The sequence below is a fragment of the Odontesthes bonariensis genome, chromosome 1 (assembly GCF_027942865.1).
Source record: "Odontesthes bonariensis isolate fOdoBon6 chromosome 1, fOdoBon6.hap1, whole genome shotgun sequence".
NCBI lineage: Eukaryota > Metazoa > Chordata > Actinopteri > Atheriniformes > Atherinopsidae > Odontesthes > Odontesthes bonariensis.
Genome location: NC_134506.1, coordinates 2,212,099 through 2,239,598, shown reverse-complemented (window position 1 = coordinate 2,239,598; position 27,500 = coordinate 2,212,099). Strand labels below are relative to the sequence as shown.

The 27,500-nt window shown below is 43.2% G+C and overlaps 1 protein-coding gene across 3 annotated transcripts in view; it reads right to left on the bottom strand.

Annotated features, from left to right (window-relative positions):
• The window catches only part of lrrk1 (leucine-rich repeat kinase 1), a 116,843-nt gene that overhangs the window by 40,048 nt on the left and 49,295 nt on the right, over positions 1 to 27,500 (bottom strand). For all 3 annotated transcript variants that reach the window (XM_075460818.1, XM_075460912.1, XM_075460997.1), the window contains 5 exons: positions 21,225 to 21,362; positions 8,597 to 8,709; positions 2,530 to 2,600; positions 975 to 1,104; positions 413 to 525 (listed from right to left, as the gene is read on the bottom strand). In XM_075460818.1, coding sequence (XP_075316933.1) covers positions 413 to 525; positions 975 to 1,104; positions 2,530 to 2,600; positions 8,597 to 8,709; positions 21,225 to 21,362 — 565 coding nt within the window. The remainder of the gene's footprint in view (positions 1 to 412; positions 526 to 974; positions 1,105 to 2,529; positions 2,601 to 8,596; positions 8,710 to 21,224; positions 21,363 to 27,500) is intronic.

The following is a 27,500-nucleotide window of genomic DNA, read 5'->3' as shown; positions in this document are numbered from 1 at the left end:
CTCCCTTACAACAGAACACAGGGGGAGCAGAGGAACAGGAACTATCTTGATGCGATATTGACTGTGACGCACCATGTTTCCATTTACAGCTTTGTTCAGAAACACTGTATGAGCAGTGATGGATCTTTATCTCGTGGTTTTCATTGCACTGAGATGCTCAGGGTGTGACCGTTGCCCTGCTCCCGGGCACCTGGTGGATTGGCCGCTGACTGCTTTGTCCTTTATGTTTGCATCTGGAAGCTCGCTCTTTCTGTGCATCTGTGCGCTGCTGCAACCCAACTGTTCCATTCCACTCACAGGCACATTTCAGGACACATGTGACCCTGGATTTCAGAGAATCTTTTCCTTTTCACTCCTCGACATGTATTGGACATGGAAAAACATTTCATCAGGCATGTCATTTGTTTCATACCTTCTTGTCTCACTGCTGGGGGGATGTTAGTAATGTTGAGCTCTTCCATGTCCAGCTGCCACAGGTTGGAGAGCTGACCCAGCTCTGCTGGCAGCTCACGGATTCCAGGATTACTGTTCCCCGAACAAGAGCAACACTGGTCAGACACTCACAGTAAAGACGGGACATTCAAGGCAAACAAATTTTTTCATTTTTTGGAACCTGAAGCCCTTTTAATGTGCAGCTCTGTTTTTGGTCTTCTTTCATTTCCAAACTTTCCAGACAATGAACTAATTATGGGGAAAATGTGGCTACTTGAACAGAGCTGAACACTGACCTCATCTTGGTGTTTCCTTTACTTTACAAGCTTTTCTTTTAAGTTATCTTAAAGGTTTTCTTTATAGCAACAGAAGTTTGAGTGTTCTTCAGCGTAAAAAAAATAAATAAAAATCACAACATTGCTACTTTCAGCTTGCAAATGACTTTCCTGGAAACCTAAACCATCAGTTTGAGATTGAAATTCATGTCAATGTGACAGTGAGGGAAGAGTACAGGCCTGTTGGCAGACAGATGGGGGACTCACCTGGACAGATAGAGCTCAGTGAGGCTGTGCAGACCACACACTGACTGAGGAACACACTCCAGCTGGTTATCATTCAAGCACAGCACTTCCAGGGAATCTCGCAGAATCATGGGAAACTCTATGGGACACACTTTAAAACACAGTCATGCAGAAGGTCACAGTGGGTAAAAGGATACTTGCTCAGGTTACTCCTTCCACCTGAGTCCCATCCTTCTAAGGCAACAACCCCATCCTCAGTTACATCAGTTACATCCCAACACACACATCAAACAATTCAAGCTAACATGGCTGTTAAAGAGCTGTTAGCTGCTGCCTCACACTCAGTTTGCTGCTTTGATGGAACACATTACATGCCAACGACTTTACGGTGGGCAGAAATACTGTGAGAGCAGACTTAGGTACATTTAAATTACATCTAAAAACTGTATACTGTGTTGACATGGATCCCTCATCTGTCTGCAGCATCTCAGACATGCACAAAGGATTGTGGGTATTCTGAGGATAAACAGAAGCATCCTTGAAATTTCCCAGAATAAAGGGCCAAGTCATTGTTACTGGAAAGGTCCCCCAGGGAGATCTGAGTCATGGAATCTTCGAAGCAGCACCAAAGAGAATACTTCCTTGCCTTTTTGTTCAGCTCACAGAACCAGTCCATCTGAATGGGAATGATTCTGGAAACAGCTTGTGCACTTATGTTTGGCTGTGTTGAACATTTCCAAAGGAAAAATCAAACCTCCTCAGCATCGGATTCTTGGCCGTATACTCTGAGACAGAGTGAAATTAGCTTTGGTCATGCACATGTTTGTAAAGTTACAATGCAGCAGATAATGGCAGGCTGTGCGGCAGCAAATGCCTCAACACAAAGAGAATCATCTGATGGGATTTGTTGACTTTAGCCTGTAGGTTCTGGGACATGTTTAGTCCAAGCAAGCTCCAAATAACTTCAGTTTAGATTGATGTTTGGAGCCAAAGATGTCTAATTTATCAAAATAGATCAGTGGCTCGCAACAAGAGGCCTTCAGTGTGCCACACCAATTGTTTCAGGGGCAGTTTTATGATTAAGTAGACAGGAAAAGTTCAACACGACTCTGAGATTAAAAAAAAGTCTCCATAGTAATAGGCTGATAATAAATCATGAAAGTTACAAGTGCTTTACTGGCACATTAAATGGTATAGCACCAAGAAGCAGCGAATCTCTTCTGTGAGTCTCAGTGACTGGAATGGGACGTTTGTGATGGCCATGCAAACAGGGGTGAGCGGATCGACAGAGAAAATGAGTGCTCTGTGTGGACACCAAACAGAAAGAAGAGCCCAACAAAGCAGACGGTAGGTCAAAAGATAAAAGAGAAACTCATCTCAGGGAGATCCTTCTGGTAGAGGTTAAAAAGGTCTCACCTAAATACCATGTTCTGTTTATAGTTTCTCAGTTTGTGGATCTCTGGCAGGGAAAAGACAGAATCACCAGCTTCACAGAAATACCTTCAAATGATTGATTGCATGCCTTTTGTTGCAAGTGATACTTTAAAGTATTTCAAAGTATTCAAAGCACATCTACCTGGGTCTGAGTCCCTCCTGTTCCATGTCGTCAGGAAGGCTAGTCTCCTGCTTTTGGGCCCCTCGTTGGTTCTAAGGGACACAATTTTAAAAACAGCTGCCCTCATTAAAACTGTGCTAACAGTAAACAGTACAGCTTTTAGCTTCAGTTCAGTTCAATTTGTATGATGTTGAAAAAACATGGAAGACCAGCAGCCTGACTTCTGTCTGTATAACGCAGAAACCCTTCAGATAGAAACAGAGCGGAGCAGCAGCATGTCGTAGCGGGGCTGCAGGAGCCCGTGGGCTCACCACTGACTGAGGACTGAGCAGCAGTCTCCTAACCCTGAGGATGACTTCCTCAAATCTCTCATCTCTTTGCCAACCATCACTGGGGTTATTATAACGGGCACAATATTCACCCAATCAAATCAAACCTTAACAGAGATTTCTCACAGAAATGAGGACAGAACCAGAACATACTTCTGAACTGAATGAAAGGATTTTTGGCTGAAATTAGAAATGCATCACTCCTGCTCTTCTAAAAGACAGCTCAATGAATCACACCCTCCAGTGATGGTCCAACCTCTCTTTCTCTGACACTCAGATTTGGAAATGATCACATTCAAAATTAGAAATAAGAACCTTCAGGATTTAGTTAGGGACATTCATATTCAATCAAAAATGTTGAATGTTGAAAATATGAATTAAATATGAATTATGGATAAAACTGACAGCGCTGAGAGCATGTGAAACTGCGGTCTGCCCCGGAAACTCAACAGAATTAGGCTGAACGTTGGCAGGAGCCCCCACAACTGTGTGATGGTTCCAGTGGGAACTATGGGGACAGACGGAAAACAGAGTGAATAACCAGGGGCCTCATGTACAAAGGGTGGCGTATGCACTTTTTCACGTCAACCATCAACTATCAAGAGCGAAAAGACCGTGGAAATGTGCGGTGCCTCACGCCAACTTCAGGGCTGGCGTACGCACGTTTCTGCAGCTGTTGATTCTTTGGCGACACTTAGAGGTGATGTTGGGGAACTGTTATAATAAATAAATGTGAAAACAATTAGTCCTCAGACAGTGATGTGCACATTTGAGATACCTGAACAATTAATACTGATAAACAATTAACACACCCATGTGTCTGCAGTTACACGAGTGGATATAAAAGCAGCGCAAAGTGGTGCAATGCATACCATTAAAAACAATGGCTGCTTTAAAAGTATTAGAATAATTTGCAAATGGTGCAATTCGAAGAGAGCGTGTGTTCAGAGACAGAGAGGATTAGCTGGCACATGATGGCGACTCATCAGCCGTTTTGAGGGAAATCCTCCTGGAACTGTGGCAGAGCTGCGGCCGGCGTTGGAGCGCAACACAGCGAGGAGCCATGCGCTGCCTGTGCTCACAGGTGATGTGCACACTGGGGTTCCTATAGCAACCGGGGCATTCCAGAGGCAGCTGGCCAACCGATTGGGACTGTGCCAGTCTACCCTGAGCCGAGCCATGCCAGCCGTGTGGGACAGAATTATCCGCATCTCAGCCACGTATATCAAATTCCCACAATGCAGTTGAACAGGCCAACATTAAAGCTCAATTTGAAGCGAGAGCCTGTTTTCCTAATGTAATCGGAGCTATCGACTGCACACACATTGCTATAAAAGCGCCATCACATGATGAATTTATATGTTAACAGGAAATATTTTCATTCGATCGATGTACAGATCATAAGTGATGCGTAAATGCAATTAACCAACATTGTGGCGAGGTGGCCTGGTTCAACGCACGATTCATACATTCTGAGTAACAGCACTGTTGGGAACAGACTACAGGGTGGCACTGTGCGTGATGGCTGGCTTCTTGGTGAGTAACTTTATTTGTGTAATTGTCCAAATATTATTCCCCGTGACGTGCATTGAGTATGTGCGCCCCCAGTTTCTATCCCGTCTTCACAGCATCATAGTCGGTGGTTAAAGTTAGTTTTTTGCTGTTTTTGCTGGTTAAACTTCAGCTTAAGATCTTTCTAACAAGCCCCTGATCGTCTCTGTGGGCAAATGTTAATAACCCTGTGCCTAAAGTGTGAAATGTCTGAATCAGCCTCACCTTTTCCCCGGCGCACTTCTGCACGTTACTGTATGAACACGTTGTTGGGAGTTACACAAAAACATCGGTATTTACCTTGAGGGTAATCAGAGGCACCCACATGAGCTGAGTCACAAACAGCGTGCCAAAGAACACATTTTTGCGGGCCTCCACTTCAGAAAGTAGCATCGACAAAGTTCTTCTTTTTTCCCGTCTTATTCATTCTTTTTTCTTTATTTTCTAATCGTACACAGAGGGGAATCGCAGGTGCAGGGCTAATTTAAATATGATTTGCATATTTAAGTAGGGGCGTGGACAGGGAGGAGTCGGGTGCTCGACATGTGCGCTCAATTCCACGTTGATTGGGATGTACAAAGGAAATGTGCTTGTCCTGTTGGATCTCAGTGCTGCATTTGATACGGTCGATCACAGTATCTTATTACAGAGACTTGAACATGTTATTGGGATTAAAGGAACTGCATTAGGCTGGTTTAAGTCATATTTATCTGATAGATTTCAGTTTGTTCTTGTAAATGAAGAATCTTCCTCACACACCAGAGTAAGTCATGGAGTTCCTCAGGGTTCTGTGCTTGGACCGATTCTTTTCACTTTATACATGCTTCCATTAGGTAACATTATTAGACAGCATGGCATAAATTTCCATTGCTATGCTGATGATACTCAGCTGTACTTATCTATAAAACCAGATGAACCCAATAGGTTGGTCAGACTACAAGCATGTCTTAAAGACATAAAGACCTGGATGACTCAGAACTGTCTGCTTCTAAATTCAGACAAAACTGAAGTCGTTATCTTTGGACCTGAGCGTTTCAGGGAGAAATTGTCTAGCTATATAGTTACTCTAGATGGTATTTCCTTGGCTTCTAGTTCTACAGTGAGGAACCTTGGAGTTATTTTTGACCAGAACTTATCATTTGACTCGCATATAAAACAGGTTTCTAGGACTGCCTTCTTTCATCTTCGTAATATTGTTAAAATCAGGAACATCTTGTCTCAGAGTGATGCAGAAAAACTAGTCCATGCATTTGTTACTTCAAGATTGGACTACTGTAATTCTTTATTATTGGGCTGTCCCACATATTCTCTGAAAAGCCTTCAGCTGATCCAAAATGCTGCAGCCAGAGTTCTGATGAGAACTAACAGCAGAGATCATATTTCTCCAGTTTTAGCTTCTCTTCATTGGCTCCCTGTTAAATTCAGAATAGAATTTAAGATTCTTCTCCTTACATATAAAGCTCTTAATGACCGAGCTCCATCATATCTTAAAGATCTCATTGTAAGATATTTTCCTAACAGAGCACTTCGTTCCCAAACTGCAGGTTTACTTGAGGTTCCCAGAGTTTCTAAAAGTAGAATGGGAGGCAGAGCCTTCAGTTATCAGGCCCCTCTCTGTGGAACCAGCTGCCAGTTTGGGAGGCAGAGCCTTCAGTTATCAGGCCCCTCTATTGTGGAATAAGCTGCCAGTAAATGTCCGGGAAGCAGACACCCTTTCCACTTTTAAGACCAGGCTTAAAACTTTCCTTTTTTATAAAGCTTATAGTTAGGTCTGTTGAATCTGATAGTGTGTCTGCTAGTGTGTCTTGTTCTTCCTCCACCTCTGGCACCCTCTATACTTTCATTACCCCCTACCCGAACCAGGGTTTGAATCCCATTCCCGCTTATCTTACCTCTTTTATTTCTCCCCCTACCCGAACCAGGGTTTGCATCCCCACCCCGCTGTGACTGGTGTGCAGTTGGTGAGAGTGAGTTGTATGGCTTTGTTTTTGCTGGTATTTTTAGTGATTATAGGACTGTTTAGGTGAATTTGTCTGCTGTATCTGCTAGTGTGTCTTGTCCTGCCTCCACCTCTGGCACCTTCTATACTTTCATTACCCCCTACCCGAACCAGGGTTTGAATCCCATTCCCGCTTATCTTACCTCTTTTATTTCTCCCCCTACCCGAACCAGGGTTTGCATCCCCACCCCGCTGTGACTGGTGTGCAGTTGGTGAGAGGCTGAGGTAGCTTGTGGCTGTAAAAAGATGGTTGTTGTGGTGTGAGGAGCAGATGTATATAGGGAGTATAGGGAATTACTTACTGAGTCTGGTCCTTTATTTATTTATTTATTTATTTTTTCGTTAGCACAAGTTTCTTGTGTTTACCTTGAATAGGGATGGCTCAGGTAATCCTGAAACTTCCCATAGTTAAAGGATAAGACCGGTTTTTTGACATTGGGCCCTTGATTTCACATTATAACATGATGTTCTACTCACCCCTGCTTGTTGTTTGTCATTTGGAGCTGTTCCGAAGATATTCGAGAGGCGTCTGGCTGCTCTCTTGAGATATTCGGCCATGAAACGGTTTCCTATGGGCAAGTTTATACAGGCACAAACTATGCTGTTTATAATTTATTAATTACTCTACACTAGCACTGATAACGTGGAGGTGCGTCGCTTACTTAAAAAAATCCGGGTTACTAATTTTGAATTTTAGCCGAATGAATAAATAGGCAGCAGGTCTGTGGGCTGTCTGTGGTAGTAGCACGACGATGACGTCAGTAACACCCACTTTACGACAAAAATTCAAAATTACAGTAACCCGGATTTTTTTAAGTAAGCGACGCACCTCCACGTTATCAGTGCTAGTGTAGAGTAATTAATAAATTATAAACAGCATAGTTTGTGCCTGTATAAACTTGCCCATAGGAAACCGTTTCATGGCCGAATATCTCAAGAGAGCAGCCAGACGCCTCTCGAATATCTTCGGAACAGCTCCAAATGACCAACAACAAGCAGGGGTGAGTAGAACATCATGTTATAATGTGAAATCAAGGGCCCAATGTCAAAAAACCGGTCTTATCCTTTAAGCTGCTATAGGCCTAGACTGCTGGGGGGCCTCATCTGTCACACCTTTCCTCACTTTACTCTCTTTATGTATATGTGATATTATTGTGGTCATTAACTCGTGTTTCCCTGTTCCAACAGATATCCTTTGAATGGTGTTACAGTGCCGCCGCCGCTGCGGCCCTCCCCCCCTCCCCCCCTTTCTGTCTTCTCAAACCCCAGCTGGTCGAGGCGGATGGCCACCCTTCCTGAGTCTGGTTCTGCCAGAGGTTTCTTCCTGTTAAAAGGGAGTCGTTTCTCTCCACAGTCGCCTCAGGCACGCTCAGGCCGGGAGATTGGACCGAAAAACAAAAAGTTTTCAGTGCAATCTGTTGGTTTTCTTAGCTAGGAAATTGTTTTTGAATTGGCTCTATATGAACGAATTGGATTATTTTATGAATTATGATTATTATTAATTAATTGAATTCCAATTGGCTTGAATTGGACTTACTATCTAAGTGCCTTGAGATGACATTTGTTGTATTTGGCGCTATATAAATAAAAATTAATTGAATTGAATTGAAATGTGCTTGGATTGATGCGTACGTACAGATTCCTACATCCGGACATTTTTGTGCGTTGGAGGGCATTTAGGTTTGAGAGTACGCCATGTTTCAGTAGGAAATCCACACAAGTCTTTGTACATGAGGCCCCAGGAGTTTCTGGTATCATACTGTAAGACTGAGGATGAGAGACTTTTCTGCAGGACTTCTGCTTAATGGAGATCAGTCAGATGTGTTGTGTGTGACCCCTGTCGCAGCTCGGCTGGTTAATGTGAATATGTTAACGCTTCAAAACTCTAAAACACAAGAGAGACACGTTCTGAAGAATACAACGATCTGGGCAGTCAGAAAATCTGAGAGTCTGAAGCATGCTCGACAGACATGTAAAACTGCCCAATGTTTCTTCCACATCAATTCAACACCATGGAGTTGTTGAGCAGTAGCTGACACCAGATGATGTGTGTGTGTGTGTGTGTGTGCGTGTGTGTGTGTGTGCGTGTGTGTGCGTATGTGTGTGTGTGCGCGCGTGTGTGTTTGTGCGTGCGTGCGTGTGTAATTATGTGTATGTATGTGTGTGTGTGTGTGTGTGTGTGCGTATGTGTGTGTGTGTGTGGACCTACTTGCCCAGCTGGTTCCTGGATAGATCGAGGGACCTGAGCTGCGAGCACTTCCACTTATTGGGGGCAGGGAGCGTAGTAATGTGATTCCCACAGAGTCTCAGTGAGGAGAGGGCCTGATGGGAGAGTGCACAGGACGGATTATTGCAGTGCTGAGATGGGAAAGTGGCCCGTGGAATACCATTCATGCTGTAGAGGGATCACTGCGCTGTGTGAGTTTGTGATGGGTGTCTCACAGATGCTTTGTCTCTCTGACCAATCAGAGCTCTGCTGTGTTCTCACTTCACTGTTTAGTATCAACTCCGCTGGCCTGGAACCTCGGCTGAGCTAGCACTAAAACAGTACCTGTTATTAGCTACTGTTTGTGTGCTTTTACTTTTCAAGCTTGATCTGATGCAAATCTCACATGAACATTCTCAAGACAATTTCTTCTTTTTATTTTTTATCTACGCTGATAAAAAAAAGAAGGGCAAAGTCAGTAAAATACAATAAACAGTGAAGGGGTTTTTGTATGTCTGGTTTCTTTTTTTTTTGAATCTCTGATTCTCAGTTTTTCCCACGCAAAGTGGAAATCCCAGAAACCTCTTGTGTTTGTTGTTGTGTATCGTCCACCTGGCCCTTATTCTGAGTTTCTGTCTGAATTCTCAGAGTTTTTATCCCAGTTAGTGCTGAGTACAGATAAAGTCATTGTAGTGGGTGACTTTAATATTCATGTAGATGTTGAAAATGACAGCCTGAATATGAACTTTAATTCTATATTAGACTCTATTGGATTTTCTCAGAGTGTTCACAGACCGACTCACTGCCTTAATCACACCCTTGATCTTGTGCTGACTTATGGCATTGAGAGTGAACAGTTAACAGTGTTCCCTCATAACTCTGTCTTATCTGACCATTTTTTGATAACCTTTGAGTTTACATTACTTGACTATACAGTTTCTGAGAAGAAGTTTACATATAGAAGGTGTCTATCAGAGGATGCTGTAACCAGATTTAAAGAATTAATTCCATCATCCTTTTCTTCACTGCCATGTGCAGATATGACAGAGGACGACTACCTAAACTTTACTCCAGCAACACTTGACTCTCTTGTTGACAGCACTATAGTTTCAATGCGTACAGCACTGGACAATGTTGCCCCTCTGAAAAGGAAGGTAATCAGTCAGAAGAGGTTGGCTCCTTGGTATAATTCACAGCTGCGTGCTTTAAAGCAGACCGCAAGAAAGCTGGAGAGACAGTGGCGTTCCTCTAATTTAGAAGAGTCTCAGTTAGTCTGGAAAGATAGTTTAATAACGTATAAGAAAGCCCTTCGTAAAGCTAGAACTGCTTATTACTCACCATTGATAGAAGAGAATAAGAACAATCCCAGGTATCTCTTCAGCGCTGTAGCCAGTCTGACAAAGAGTCCGAGCTCTGCTGAGCCAGGTATTCCTTTAACTCTCAGCAGTGATGATTTCATGAGCTTCTTTATCAATAAAATTGTTTCTATTAGAGAGAAGATTGATGGAGTCCTTCCCACTATTATCAGTGATGTATCATCAAGTACAGCAGCTTTAGAAGTATCTTTAGAACCTGATTTGTATTTAGACGGCTTCTGCCCAGTTGATCTCTCTGAACTAACAACAGCAATAGTCTCTTCTAAACCATCAACTTGTGTTTTAGACCCAATCCCAACCAGACTGTTCAAGGAGGTTTTCCCATTAACTGACACTTCCATATTGGATTTGATCAATCTGTCTTTGTTGACAGGATATGTACCTCAGACTTTTAAGGTTGCTGTAATTAAACCTTTACTTAAAAAACCTACTCTTGACTCAGAAGTGTTAGCTCATTATAGACCTATATCCAATCTCCCTTTTATGTCTAAAGTTCTTGAAAAAATAGTTGCAGCTCAGCTTTGTGATCATTTCCACAGAAATAATCTGTTTGAAGAGTTTCAGTCAGGATTCAGAGTGCATCATAGCACAAAAACTGCACTGCTGAAAGTTACCAATGATCTCCTCTTAGCCTCTGATAGCGGACTTGTGTCTGTGCTTGTCCTGTTGGATCTCAGTGCTGCATTTGATACTGTCGATCACAGTATCTTATTACAGAGACTTGAACATGTTATTGGGATTAAAGGAACTGCATTAGGCTGGTTTAAGTCATATTTATCTGATAGATTTCAGTTTGTTCTTGTAAATGAAGAATCTTCCTCACACACCAGAGTAAGTCATGGAGTTCCTCAGGGTTCTGTGCTTGGACCGATTCTTTTCACTTTATACATGCTTCCATTAGGTATCATTATTAGACAGCATGGAATAAATTTCCATTGCTATGCTGATGATACCCAGTTGTACTTATCTATAAAACCAGATGAACCCAATAGGTTGGTCAGACTACAAGCATGTCTTAAAGACATACAGACCTGGATGACTCAGAACTGTCTGCTTCTAAATTCAGACAAAACTGAAGTTGTTATCTTTGGACCTGAGCGCTTCAGGGAGAGATTGTCTAGCTATATAGTTACTCTAGATGGTATTTCCTTGGCTTCTAGTTCTACAGTGAGGAATCTTGGAGTTATTTTTGACCAGAATTTATTTATCATTTGACTCGCATATAAAACAGGTTTCTAGGACTGCCTTCTTTCATCTTCGTAATATTGTTAAAATCAGGAACATGGGGCTTCCGGTATGCGCAGAGAGAGGTAAGATGTATACGGAGCTCTCTGTGAACGTTTAAAATCTACCTAAACAAAGCTTTGGCGTTTTTTCTTCTTTTTAAGTTCTGTTACTATTTATCTTTAAGTTACAATTATGCCGGGCAAAAAACATGGAAAACAAGGAGAGTCGGATTTATCATGTGCGGACGCCGAGGGCAAAGGCAAGACAGCTAGCGCATCAACAGAGTTAGCTAACTCGGCTCAACTTACCCCTGCCTTGCTGGAACGGTTGCTCACTACCACTCTTCGAAAAGAGATCACAGAATTACGAACTGAACTTCTCGCAGAACTCCGCAACTCCCACACAGCCCTCAGGCCCACCCTCGGCGATCACGAAGATAGGATTTCGTCCATGGAATCGACACTCACTGAAATGTCAACTAGCCTCCAAAGGTCGGAAACACAGTGTGCTAGCTTGCTCAAAGAGAACCGCTCTCTGCAACTGAAAGTGGATGACCTCGAAAATCGTTCGCGTTGGATTAACTTGAGGGTAATTGGTATCCCAGAGGGTTCGGAACAGGGGCGACCTACTCAATTCTTGTCGTCATTGTTCACTACTCTTTTTGGAGATGGAGTGCTGTCTCGACCACCAGTGATAGAGCGAGCCCACCGCGCTCTAACCAGCAAACCACCCCCAGGCAAGGCTCCGCGAGCCATGATCGTCCGCTTTCACCACTTCCAGATGAAGGCGGAAATCGCCCGTCTGGCTCGGCAAAAACAAGGCAAGCTTACATTCAACGACAACCCCATCCTTATCTTCCAGGACCTGTCAGCTGATCTTTCCAGGCGTCGTGGGGCATTCAGGGACGTGAAAGCTCAGCTGTACAACGCCGGCATAAAATTCCACCACAAATATCCCTGCCAGCTGGTGGTGTTTTTCCAAGAGACACAGCATTCCTTTGAAGACCCCATCTCCCTCTGCCTTCTTCAAGGACAAGATACAGACACTGAGCGTGAGCGAAACAGAGCCAGCTACCTAGAGCAGCCGTGTCCAGGTATGACATGACCTACAGTTAAATGCAGTTTCTATTCTATTCATTTTCTGCCATTTTGTTCTGTCTACAAGTGTAGACCCAAAACTGGTGTGGTTATCTGCGCCTCTGTGTATAGGGCCTCCCTATAACATTTAAGGCTTAAAGGGTCCTTTTTTCCCCTCTTTTTCATTTTCTTTTTTTTCCCGCTCAGCTATATTTCAATGCATGGTCCACAACCATTTTCTGGGACTATACACTACTGCTATTACAATGCATGGCCCACAGTCATTTTCAGAGACTATACAGTGCTGTTATTACTATGCATGGTCCACAATCACTTTCTGGGACTATACACTGCTTTTATGACTATGCATAGTCCACAATTGTTTTCTGGGACTGAGTGCCAGGCGGATATCATACAGGACTGATCCTCCTCCTGTTCATGTTCAGACAGGCTTTAGGCTATAGGCCTTATGTGTTCAACATGTGTGGGTGCCTGCCCGTTGGAGGTGTGCGTGCATGATCATATGCCTGCTCATATATACAACTTGTTTTTTGTTCTTCTTGTTCTCAGCTTCATATTGCAAACATGTTGCCAATTATACTCACTACTGCTATGAATCGATACATGGGCCGCTTTTTTTTTTTTTTTTTTCTGATTGAGGCCTATGGCTCCTCTGTCCATGTCCAGACAGGCCTATGTGTTTTTTTTATTTAATTTTTTAAATTTTTTTTTATTTTGCTCCAATTCTTATTGATAACAGGAACTTTATTCTTAGCATTACATAATGCTTCATAGCATTTCATCTATGTTCACAGTGCTCTCAAAGATAGGTTTTTCTTTGAGTATGACTATTGTCAGTTTGGGTTACAGCACTGACAGGGTTTTTTCCCTGCCAGCAGAGGGGTGCATTTTGACCCCTCTCTTTTTAGTTTGTGTTTTTGACTTAATATTTTTTTCAGTTTTCATTTTGTTTTTGAATATTCTGCTTCTTCTGCCTTTTTGTTTTTTCTCTTGCCTTTCCCCTCTACTCTCTGGATTAATTCACTTTGTCTGGTACAAGATACATCTCCCCATTCTTCTCATATTCATAACATAATGAGTGGCGCGAGCAGCCGTAGAGACGGTTCAGTTACTTTCCTGAGTTGGAATGTGAAGGGACTCAATTCCCCAGTTAAACGTAATAAAGTTTTCAGCCACATCCAACAACTTAAAGCAGACATAATATTCTTACAGGAGACACATCTTGTTGTTGCTGACCACCATCGTTTACGTAGGAGCTGGGTAGGCCAACAATTTCACTCCAAGTTTCAGAGTAAGGCCAGGGGTGTCTCAACACTTATACGTAACACGGTCCAATTCACACCATCTAGTGTACTTGAGGACCCATATGGGAGATATGTCATCGTATCCGGTCTCCTGTACGCCACTAAAATCACTCTAGCGAATATTTATGCACCTAACTGGGATGACCATAATTTTATTTCTAAAATCATTTCTCTTCTTCCTGACCTTAATACACATCATTTAATTCTTGGAGTAGACTTCAATTGCGTTTTACATACTACTCTGGATCGCTCCTCCACTAAACCAGCACCCACTTCACTTACAGCTAAGGCCCTCCAAGGCTTCTTAGATGACTACTCCATCTCTGATCCATGGCGTTTCTCTTTCCCCACGGCGCGAGAATACTCCTTCTTCTCTCATGTTCATCGCTCCAATTCCAGGATTGACTACTTTTTCATAGACCAAAAACTTTTATCCATAATCAAGTCCTGCTCATACAAGAGCATTGTTATTTCAGATCATGCCCCACTCCTCCTAACTCTACTCATATCAGGTAAACCCCCCACCCAGAAAATCTGGCGAATTAACACCCTCATACTATCAGACCACGACTTTGTCCATTCTCTCACTGCTGCTATTGACGTGTTCCTACAGATTAATTCCACTCCAGATACAACCCCATCTATCATTTGGGAAGCATTGAAGGCATTTCTACGTGGCCGTATGATCTCTTACTCATCATTCATTAGTAAGCAACGTAAATCTTGTTTAATGGAACTATCTAAGGGCATTCTAAATATAGATAAGCAATATGCAGTCTCCCAAACCAGAGCTTTATGGGCAGAGGATTGCACTCCAGACCGAATTCAACTTACTATCCACCAATCAGGCTGTCCAGATGTTACAGAAAACACAGCAATCATACTTTGAATTTGGGGACAAGCCTAGTAAACTCCTGGCTTTGCAATTAAGACAGCGTTACTCTCAAAACTTAATCACCAAAATCAAATGCCCCGACTTAGGTATTATCACTGACACGTCTAACATCAATAACCGCTTTGAAAACTTCTATAAGGAGCTATATCGCTGTAAATCAACTACAGACCAGGTGCGGATTGATGCATTCCTTAATGCCCTCCCCACACCCTCAATAGACGAGGACACCAAATCACAGCTAGATCAGCCTCTTACTGTAGACGAAATAGCCCAAGCAATTAGCTCTATGCAGAGTGGTAAGACCCCTGGGCCAGATGGGTTCCCCATTGAGTTTTATAAAACATTCTTGGACCATCTGACAAAACCTATGCTTAACATGTTTAATGACGCCCTCAAAACCGGCCTACTACCACAATCCCTCCGACAAGCATCAATCTCTTTGATTTTAAAGAAAGACAAAGATCCTCTTGAGTGTAGCAGCTATAGACCTATAAGCCTCTGCCCAGCGGACGCTAAAGTTTTGGCGAAGGTCTTGGCGAGGAGATTAGAGTCAATCTTGCCTCAATTAATCCATGGTGACCAAACAGGCTTCATAAAAAATAGAATGTCCTTTTTTAACATCAGACAAGTGCTAAATACTGTTTACACCAACTCCGCCCATGTGTCCAGCGAGCTTCTTGCCCTATTGGATACAGAGAAAGCATTTGACCGCGTGGCGTGGGACTTCCTGTTTGCCACTCTGCGTAGATTTGGTTTTGGAGAGGGATTTATTGCCTGGGTAAAACTCCTCTACTCATCTCTCCTGGCGTCGGTTCGTACAAACGACATACACTCCCCATACTTTGAACTTCATCGTGGGACTAGGCAGGGCTGCCCTCTTTCCCCTCTCCTCTTTGCTCGCTCCATTGAGCCTTTGGCTATAGCTATACGCACAGACAGTAGAATTTATGGTATTACAAGAGGAGGGATAGAGCAAAGAATTTCTCTATTTGCAGACGATATAATACTTTACCTCTCTAACCCAACCATCTCACTTCCCCAGGTTCTTCATTGCATTCAGCAATTTGGCATGATCTCTGGATACAAACTAAACATTAACAAGAGTGAAATCTTCCCTTTAAATATTGCTGTGGATGCCCTGCCCCCATCTGCTGCTCCTTTCAAGCTAGCTAAGACCGAATTCAGATACCTTGGAGTCATAATCACTAGAAAACTTTCAGACATATACAAACGAAATTCCCAAGTCCTTTTTTAAAACCCTAGAACAGTCAATTACCTCCTTTATATGGAATAAAGGCCCAGCCAGAATACGCAAGTCAACTCTACAAAAACCAAAATCATCTGGTGGACTGGCCCTCCCCAACTTCCAAATATACTATTGGGCAGCAAATATACATGGCATCCTCTACTGGGTTCACTACCGTTATGGCCTCAGTGACTGGGTTCCAACATGGATACATTTGGAGGCGGCCTCATGCAGACCGGCATCCCTTAGAGCACTAGCTTGTGCCCCACTGTCTATGCCCTTGTCTGGTTTTACGCACACCCTGTGGTAGGTCAAACTCTGCGCATTTGGAATCAGTTTAAGCGCAGTTATGGCATTCAAGCAGTCTCCATACTGTCCCCCTGTAACGACAACCCATTCTTCCCCCCTTCGCTATGTGGTAATGCATTTGGAGTGTGGCAAAAGAAGGGTATTTCTATATTTAAGGACCTATACATAGACAATACATTTGCCTCTTTCAACCAGCTGTCTTTGAATTTTCATCTCCCCAAATCCCATCTTTTCAGGTACTTTCAGATTCGAGACTTTGCAAGGAAAAACTTTGTTGACTTCCCTTCCCCCCCAAATGAAGCTTTGTTAGATCGCATACTGAAAACGAATCCTTACAATAAAAGAACGGTTTCCCGTATATACGTTTCAATTATAGGTTCTACATCCTCTGACGATACAACTGTACGACAACATTGGGAGGCACATTTGGGGTACAGACTTGATGATGAAGACTAGACTGAAGTTTTAAGAAAGATTCATTCTTCATCCATCTGCGCTCGCCATAGTCTCATACAGCTCAAGTTCATTCACAGAGTTTACTGGACTAAAGTCAGGCTCTCAAAAAATAAAACCAGAGGTTGACCCCATCTGTGATAAATGTAGGCAGGCTCCGGCCACATTGATGCACATGTTTTGGTTCTGCCCCAAGTTGCTTCCCTTTTGGAAGTCCATATTTCAAGTAATCTCTGAGGCCTTCCACAAGACTATAGACCCTTCACCTCTAATCGCTCTCTTTGGTCTACCCCCCAGTAATGTTCGCCTTTCCAAGGCCAAGAAAGACGCCCTTGCCTTTGCTTCTGTAGTGGCTAAAAAGGCCATTCTTAAGACCTGGAAATCCCCACATCCCCCCTCCTATGTACATTGGATGAGGGACCTACTGAATTGCTTACATCTTGAAAAAATCAGATACACAAGACAAAATAACATAGACAAATTTGACAGCACCTGGGGTCCGTTCATGTCCCTCTTTTCCTCTCTTGACCCCTCTGAACTCTCTCCTCTACTGACTCCCCAAGCCTAACTCCCACCTTGTCTTGTACTTATGTAACCTTGCTCTAAAATCCAGAGATACCCCCCCACCCCTCCCTCAGTGAAAACACTACCATCTATTATCTCCTTCTTTCCTCACCTTTGTTTCCTGTTCGTTTTGTCTTTTTTCCTTGTTTTTTAATATTGTTTTCATGCTACTGTTGTTATTTATGTTATTATTGTGTTATTATTGTTTTTTTTTTTTTTTTTTTAATATTATTTGTATGCGAATATTGCAGTTCTACGGTCAGTTTTGCTGTTTATTTTGGGTAAGGGGTGGCGGGTGGGGGGAGGGGATTTTCCATGTTACTTCTTCACATTCAGAATTTGGAAAAAAAAAAAAAATCAGGAACATCTTGTCTCAGAGTGATGCAGAAAAACTGCTCCATGCATTTGTTACTTCAGGATTGGACTACTGTAATTCTTTATTATTGGGCTGTCCCACATATTCTCTGAAAAGCCTTCAGTTGATCCAAAATGCTGCAGTCAGAGTTTTGATGAGAACTAACAGGAGAGATCATATTTCTCCAGTTTTAGTTTCTCTTCATTGGCTCCCTGTTAAATTCAGAATAGAATTTAAGATTCTTCTCCTTACATATAAAGCTCTTAATGACCGAGCTCCATCATATCTTAAAGATCTCATTGTAAGATATTTTCCTAACAGAGCACTTCGTTCCCAAACTGCAGGTTTACTTGAGGTTCCCAGAGTTTCTAAAAGTAGAATGGGAGGCAGAGCCTTCAGTTATCAGGCCCCTCTCTTGTGGAATAAGCTGCCAGTAAATGTCCGGGAAGCAGACACCCTTTCCACTTTTAAGACCAGGCTTAAAACTTTCCCTTTTGATAAAGCTTATAGTTAGGGATGGCTCAGGTGATCCTGAAACATCCCATAGTTAAGCTGCTATAGGCCCAGACTGCTGGGGGGCCTCATCTGTCACACCTTTCCTCACTTTACTCTCTTTTTCCCCCCGTTTAATTTCTCAAATGACATTATGTAAATGTGACATTATTGTGGTCATTAACTCGTGTTTCCCTGTTCCAACAGGTATCCTTTGAATGGTGTTACAGTGTTTGTTGTCCCCCCCTTTCTGTCTTCTCAAACCCCAGCTGGTGGAGGCGGATGGCCACCCTTCCTGAGTCTGGTTCTGCCAGAGGTTTCTTCCTGTTCAAAGGGAGTCGTTTCTCTCCACAGTCGCCTCAGGCACGCTCAGGACGGGAGATTGGACTGAAGACAAGTTTCGGTGCAATCTGTTGGTTTCCTTAGCTAGGAAACTGTTTTTGAATTGGCTCTATATGAATAAATTGGATTATTTTATAAATAATTATGATTACAATGAATTGAATTCCAATTGGCTTGAATTGGACTTTATTATTTAAGTGCCTTGAGATGACATTTGTTGTATTTGGCGCTATATAAATAAAAATGAATTGAATTGAATTCTTTAGAGGCTGAAAAATAAAAGGTTTTAGTAGAAAGTCCTTTCCCAGTTAAACAAAAAATTAATACATCTTTTTACCACGTCCATCAGATGTTTTTATGTGTTTAAGACATGTCAGGAGCAGTGACGTAGCTGAATCTGCAGAGCTCCACCTGCAGTCCTGCTAGGTGGGGCTGTGCAGCTAATTAGTATGTAATGTGAGCAGAACGTTAGGTGGAGAAAACTGTTCAAACAAGGAGGAGAAGCTCCTGGTTTTGTTCCGTTCTTGTTGCCAGGACGGCAGATGTGACATGTTCTGTTTCTGTCATCATTTATTTTTAATCCAGAGATGTTAAAATACCACAAAGAGGACTCAGTTTATCTGGAGTCAGAGAGCACGTGTCTGCTGTCTTCATACTTCAGAATGTTGCTTCCCAACAGCTGAGCTTTGCCACTTAACTCACTATAAAGTCTGACACCGATCCAGCATTACACTGTGACTGAGAGCCGGCGTGTCGGTCCACCGCTAACTTTATTTCTTAAGTGGTGAGTCTGTTGGCATACAGGGCCTCGGGAGCTACCGGCTCTTTCACTGCCCAGGACAATTCTGAAAATAATGCTGACTCTCTCTGCCAAGGCAAATTCTGAAAACTCTCTTAAAGGGGAACTCCGGTATTTTCAACATTAAGCCTCTTTTCTGAGTCGTCTGCAATGTTTTAGAACCCCCCTCACCGCTTTTTTGATGTTTACTGCTGTCTCCGGTATTTGCCTAATTTTGATTCATCTCAACCTGCTTCAGAACGGCAAGTCATGCGCATGTCCAGAAAGGTCCGTAAAAGCACAATAAACGTCCGTTTTCAAAATAATCAACTCACCGGAGTGGTTACTGGTGTGCACTGGTAATCCATATCAAATTTCGTTGCGAAAAGTTGCTTCTGTCGTGTTTTATTTGGCAGCTCGTTCATGCTCGCACTATTTTCTTAGCGGTGGCGGAGTAATATCAACGAACATCCAGTACAAAATGTCAAATAAAACACGACAGAAGCAACTTTTCGCAACGAAATTTGATGTGGATTACCAGTGCACACCAGTAACCACTCCGGTGAGTTGATGATTTTGAAAACGGACGTTTATGGTGCTTTTACGGACCTTTATGGACATGCACATGACTTGCCATTCTGAAGCAGGTTGAGAAGAATCAAAATTAGGCAAATACCGGAGACAGCAGTAAACATCAAAAAAGCGGTGAGGGGGGTTCTAAAACATTGCAGACGACTCAGAAAAGAGGCTTAATGTTGAAAATACCGCAGTTCCCCTTTAACCAAACATACTTGAAAAGTTCTTTTATCAACTTGATGGATGTCAGCTGTTAATGAGTTTGAAAGCATTCAGAAGAAAATATCATTAGTGTGAGGAACAAGCTTGTAAAGTGTTCTTTTACGTCCAGGAAAGTGCTGCTGGTGGAAATCCTGCTGGAACAGTTAGCAGGTAGGACTACAGCTGAGCAGAGTAACATATGAGTATATATGTTAGGAGTGGTCTAATCTAAGGTTTGATGAGAATCTTACTACGATGTGTTATGTCTTGGTATTACACAGAGGAACAAAAGGAAAGTGAATTTGTTGTCAGACACATCTCAGCAGTGCCACCTGGAGGTTATCTACTGGATCACAGCAGTGTGCTCCTCTGCCACAGCAGGGGGTTCACTCCCCCTTTAAAGGGATAATCCGGAGTAAAATGCACTTTAGATCAATTTACGGGATGTTGGGAGTACATACGTTGAGTTGACATCAAAATCATGTCATTCGGATGTGTTTTGAGAATTTCGATTTGACCGTTTTTAGCCAAAAGTCGTTAGCCTGGAAGTGAATGGGGCAAATCATGTCACCGCTACAAAACGCTATTTTTATACCTCTTCTACAGCTCCAAACAACATAATACTTACGTGGTAGTGAGTAGAGGGTCCCTAAAGCCAAACCGAAGTGTCCCGAGGTCTTCATGTGGTCGGATATAGAGTCCAGAATGAATTTAATCAAGCCAGTACCTTTCCGGAAATGTTGCTGCTGCAGCTGCCGCTACAGACCGTGGTGAAGTTGGTTTGATATTGGATATTCGACAGATATTCACAATAAGGAAATAAGATGTCTTTTTTTTCAAACCAATATCAAACCAACTTCACCACGGTCTGTAGCGGCAGCTGCAGCAGCAGCAGCAACATTTCCGGAAAGGTACTGGCTTGATTAAATTCATTCTGGACTCTATATCCGACCACATGAAGACCTCGGGACACTTCGGTTTGGCTTTAGGGACCCTCTACTCACTACCACGTAAGTGTTATGTTGTTTGGAGCTGTAGAAGAGGTATAAAAATAGCGTTTTGTAGCGGTGACATGATATGTCCCTCTCACCTCCAGGCTAACGACTTTTGGCTAAAAACGGTCAAATTGAAATTCTCAAAACACATCCGAATGACATGATTTTGATGTCAACTCAACGTATGTACTCCCAACATCCCGTAAATTGATCTAAAGTGCATTTTACTCCGGATTATCCCTTTAAGGGGAGTCTTTAAGGAAAAGCTACCTGAAAGCCATGAGGCCAGATTCCATCAGACTTGTTGGAGAAGTGGAAGCTGGCTGAGGGAGGAACTCAGTGATCTTTGAGTTTGTGAAAATGTCATCCAAAATAAAGATGCATGAAGATGTACAGTAACAATCCCCATGATGGTTCCTACCTCCAGTTCAAAGATGTATGATGGAAGCTGCTTCAGGCAGTTCTCAGAGAAGTCCACCTCCTGCAGCTGAGTCCTCCAGAAGATGGAGATAGTATTTGGAAGATTCTCTATTAAATTGGAGGAAGCCTTGCATTGTTTCTATGAGGAGGAGACAGAGGAAGGAACATATGTGTCACCATGAGGATACTTTAATATCTGCCGATCTAAAAAGCACATCATAACACAGAGTTCCGCAGCCACTCTGTGATTCAGAACACATTTAGCTCACAGTACTTCCATTTATCAATGAAAATAGAAATAATAATAGAAATGAGATATGGCTTCAGTTCCCACAGCTCCAGTCTGTCCACGCAGCCTTCTTACAGTACCAGTCCAACCAAGGATTTAAACCATTTCCTGTTCATTCAGGGCAAGCCTTTTATAGTCGGACCTTTGTAACATTAGAGTTCATATGGAAGCCCTTAGAAAATGCAGACTGAATATAATGCATGTTCATTGGACCATAAAGAATTAAGGACAACAGTTCTAGTTAAAAAAAAATTGAGTTATTTTATAGTCCTAAACATTCATTAGACTTTAGAAGATGCTTGTTTACCATGTAGACGAGGCGTGCTCGTAAGCTTTCAAAGGAAAGGATACATGAATTAAATGAAAGTTAATTCAATCATTCATTTATTCATCCAAAAATGGATTTTGCCGTGTTGAGCTTTGGGCCTTTTCTAATCTATGCAGATTTTCTTCTGCTATCCGTTTTGGTCTATCGTCCGCCTGCAGAGTTTTTGGTGGGTGAAAATAAGTCTAGAAGATTCAGAAACTCCATTTGCAGTGTTGTACGGGCAGAGCTGACAGCGTTTAGCCAAGCCATGTCGGAGCGTTAGACAGAGCATGCATCAGGATCCATATTCATGCATGCGTGTTTCTATGTTGTTTAAAAAGATACCAACATGAATCAGAAGGTCAGTATATGGCCCACACCTAATATCCTGTTCTCACAGGAATCATCCCCATGAATGCCTAACACTTCTATGTTCGTCATTTAGGCAGAAAGAGCTTCGTTTGAACTTGAATTAGGTGGAAAATACAAACTCCTGTACAGCATATTTCCATTGGAACAGGTCACTATTTCAGGAATGACTTGATACAATGTTAAAGCTACATCAATTTAACTGAACTAACTAGAAGTGAATTGAATAATACTTAATCAATCCAAAAGGAGAAATTACTTTTACAATACTAAAGAAGTTGCATGTACTCTGACAAGCAGGATGTTCTACACTTGAGTGATGGAGGACAAAGGTGTGCATGTGTGGGTTTAAAAACTGTGTGACCTCCAATCATGCTGAACGTGCAGCAGGTTCCAGACACGGCTCAGCATGAACACAAACATGGCCCAAGCATGTGTGGGAGGAGCCATAAAGTCTCTGGCGGTCATGAAAATGTGTGACCATGCCTCAAACTTATCTCTGAATTCTGACAACAGCAAATTACAGGGTCTCCAAAATAATGTTTCCACTCCAGCTACTGAAAAATCTGAATTATGTGAGTAGATACACAATTAGTTTGATCAGTTAATTGTACAATCTTTTTGTTTTGGTCATTTCTCTCCACTAACTCTGCTCCTCTCCTGGGGCCTCATGTACAAAGCGTGCGTACGCACAAAATAGTGGCGTACACACCTTTTCACGTCAACGATCAGATGTATCAAGAACGAAAAGACCGTGGAAATGTGCGGTGCCTCACGGCAGCTTCAGAGCTGGCGTACGCACGTTTCTGCAGCTGTTGATTCTTTGGCAACACCTAAGGTGATGTTGGGAAACTGTTATAATAAATAAATGTGAAAACAATTAGTCCTCAGACAGTGATGTGCACATCTGAGATACATGAACAATTAATACTGATAAACAATTAACACACCCATGTGTCTCCATTTACACGAGTGGATATAAAAGCAGCGCAAAGTGGTGCAATGCATACCATTAAAAACAATGGCTGCTTTAAAAGTATTAGAAGACTTTGCAAATGGTGCAATTCGAAGAGAGCGTGTGATCAGAGACAGAGAGGATTTGCTGGCACATGATGGCGACTCATCAGCCGTTTTTAGGGAAATCCTCCTGGAACTGTGTGCAGAGCTGCGGCCGGCGTTGGAGCACCACACAGCGAAGATGCGCCATGCGCTGCCTGTGCTCACAGGTGATGTGCACACTGGGGTTCCTATAGCAACCGGGGCATTCCAGAGGCAGCTGGCCAACCGATTGGGACTGTGCCAGTCTACCCTGAGCCGAGCCATGCCAGCCGTGTGGGACAGAATTATCCGCATCTCAGCCACGTATATCAAATTCCCACAATGCAGTTGAACAGGCCAACATTAAAGCTCAATTTGAAGCGAGAGCCGATTTTGGAATCGGAGCCATCGACTGCGCACACATTGCTATAAAAGCACCATCACATGATGAATTTGTATGTTAACAGGGAACATCTTCATTAGTCATATGTATTTTCATACATATTTTCATCAGATCATGTGATGCGTAAATGCAATTAACCAACATTGTGGCGAGGTGGCCTGGTTCAACGCATGATTCATACATTCTGAGTAACAACACTGTTGGGAACAGACTACAGGGTGGCTTCTTGGTGAGTAACTTTATTCTTGTAATGGTCCTAATATTATTCCCCGTGACGTGCATTGAGTATGTGCGCCCCCAATTTCTATCCCGTCTTCACAGCATCATTATTATATTATATATATTAGTCGTTGGTTAAAGTTAGTTTCTTGCTGTTTTTGCTGGTTAAACTTCAGCTTAAGATCTTTCTAACAAGCCCCTGATCGTCTCTGTGGGCAAATGTTAATAACCCCGTGCGTAAAGTGTGAAATGTCTTAATCAGCCTCGACTTTTCCCCGGCGCACTTCTGCACGTTACTGTATGAACACGTTGTTGGGAGTTACACAAAAACATCGGTATTTACCTTGAGGGTAATCAGAGGCACCCACATGTGTTCCCACCACCCCTGAGAGAGCAGTGTCACCCATAGTTGCCCCGACTCTCTGTTCAAACAGAGTCGGTCACCCCCCCACCCGACTGTTTTGGCCACACTGCAGCGTTGGGCAGCCAGTCTCCGCTTCACATCCACCTTAATGTGGGACCACTTCTTCTTCACCTCTACCTTAATGTGGGACCACTTCTTCTTCACCTCTACCTTAATGTGGGACCGCTTCTTCTTCACCTCCACCTTAATGTGGGACCACTTCTTCTTCACATCCACCTTAATGTGGGACCGCTTCTTTTTCACCTCCACCTTAATGTGGGACCACTTCTTCTTCACATTCACCTTAATGTGGGACCACTTCTTCTTCACATCCACCTTAATGTGGGACCACTTCTTCTTCACCTCCACCTTAATGTGGGACCACTTCTTCTTCACCTCCACCTTAATGTGGGACCACTTCTTCTTCACATTCACCTTAATGTGGGACCACTTCTTCTTCACATCCACCTTAATGTGGGATCACTTCTTCTTCACCTCCACCTTAATGTGGGACCACTTCTTCTTCACATCCACCTTAATGTGGGACCACTTCTTCTTCACCTCCACCTTAATGTGGGACCACTTCTTCTTCACATCCGCCTTAATGTGGGACCACTTCTTCTTCACCTCCGCCTTAATGTGGGACCACTTCTTCTTCACATTCACCTTAATGTGGGACCACTTCTTCTTCAACTCCACCTTAATGTGGGACCACTTCTTCTTCACCTCCACCTTAATGTGGGACCACTTCTTCTTCACATTCACCTTAATGTGGGACCACTTCTTCTTCACCTCCACCTTAATGTGGGACCACTTCTTCACATTCACCTTAATGTGGGACCACTTCTTCTTCAACTCCACCTTAATGTGGGACCACTTCTTCTTCACCTCCACCTTAATGTGGGACCACTTCTTCTTCACCTCCACCTTAATGTGGGACCACTTCTTCACCTCCACCTTAATGTGGGACCACTTCTTCTTCACATCCACCTTAATGTGGGACCACTTCTTCTTCACCTCCACCTTAATGTGGGACCACTTCTTCTTCACCTCCACCTTAATGTGGGACCACTTCTTCTTCACATCCACCTTAATGTGGGACCACTTCTTCTTCACCTCCACCTTAATGTGGGACCACTTCTTCTTCACCTCCACCTTAATGTGGGACCACTTCTTCTTCACATCCACCTTAATGTGGGACCACTTCTTCTTCACCTCCACCTTAATGTGGGACCACTTCTTCTTCACCTCCACCTTAATGTGGGACCACTTCTTCTTCACATTCACCTTAATGTGGGACCACTTCTTCTTCACCTCCACCTTAATGTGGGACCACTTCTTCTTCACCTCCACCTTAATGTGGGACCACTTCTTCTTCACATCCACCTTAATGTGGGACCACTTCTTCTTCACATTCACCTTAATGTGGGACCACTTCTTCTTCACATCCACCTTAATGTGGGACCACTTCTTCTTCACATTCACCTTAATGTGGGACCACTTCTTCTTCACCTCCACCTTAATGTGGGACCACTTCTTCTTCACCTCCACCTTAATGTGGGACCACTTCTTCTTCACCTCCACCTTAATGTGGGACCACTTCTTCTTCACCTCCACCTTAATGTGGGACCACTTATTCTTCACCTCCACCTTAATGTGGGACCACTTCTTCTTCACGTCCACCTTAATGTGGGACCACTTCTTCTTCACCTCCACCTTAATGTGGGATCACTTCTTCTTCACCTCCACCTTAATGTGGGACCACTTCTTCTTCACCTCCACCTTAATGTGGGACCACTTCTTCTTCACCTCCACCTTAATGTGGGATCACTTCTTCTTCACCTCCACCTTAATGTGGGACCACTTCTTCTTTACCTCCACCTTAATGTGGGACCACTTCTTCTTCACCTCCACCTTAATGTGGGACCACTTCTTCTTCACATCCACCTTAATGTGGGACCACTTCTTCTTCACCTCCACCTTAATGTGGGACCACTTCTTTACCTCCACCTTAATGTGGGACCACTTCTTCTTCACCTCCACCTTAATGTGGGACCACTTCTTCTTCCCCTCTGCTTGTGAGGCTTCTCAGACCCCACAGCATTAACAGCCTCAGGCTCTCCCACCCACTCCTCTTACATTTGCTGCTTATGCCGGAGGACAGCGTGCCAAACAACACATTTTAGCAGGCCTTCACTTCAGAAAGTAGCACCTCCATCTCGCTTTCCGTAAAGTTCTTCTTTTTTCCCGTCTTATCCATTCTTTTTTATTTATTTTCTGACGTAGACAGAGGGGAATCGCAGGTGCAGGGCTCATTTAAATATGATTTGCATATTTAAGTAGGGGCGTGGACAGGGAGGAGTCGGGTGCTCCGACATACGCTCAATTCCACGTTGATTGGGATGTACAAACGAAATGTGCTTGGATTGATGCGTGCGCACAGATTCATACATCCGACGTCGGAGGGCATTTGGGTTTGAGCGTACGCCATGTTTCAGTAGGAAATCCACGCAAGTCTTTGTACATGAGGCCCCTGCTCTCTGCATCGGTCACTCATGGAAATCAGCTGTTCACATGAAGCACTGTGGCCACTCTGCTGATGAACCACAGGTCTTTGGGTTGGACAGCAGGTGACAGGAGGGGTGTGTTACTGTGCGCTGCGTATTCATTTTTGAAGGAACAAAGTGGGGTAACTGTCTTGTGCACGCATGCTCCCATTCACGGTCATTGAGATTTACAAAGGAAAGCTGCACAGGATCAGACGTGCACAGTTTGACACATGATGATATTCAAACCGCTCAGATTTTATGACTACACCCTTTTTCAGTATGAAAGCTGCACAGGGCGTTAGGCCCCTGGAGTTTGTCCACAGCCAACACTGTGGGTGGAGGTGAGCCCAACTTAGGCTACATTTACACTGTCAGTTAAATGTTACCCAATTCCGATTTTTTGCTCTCATGTGACACAGATCGGATTTGTTTTTTGACCATGTAAATAGGACAAGGATGCATGCATTCGGATATTTTGAGATCGGATACAGGCCTCCTTCATATGTGGAAATTTATCAGATACGAATTGGATATGTGACAATGCGACCGCCGTGTAAACAGGCAGATCGGATATTCTTGTTGCGAGCTACCAAAGAGCGACACCGACACGCATTTTCAGTGGAATCGCCCGACGAAATGTGGTGTCTTGGTAGGAGAAGAATGGGGACAAACTCTCGCACAGCATATCAAAAGTTTGTCG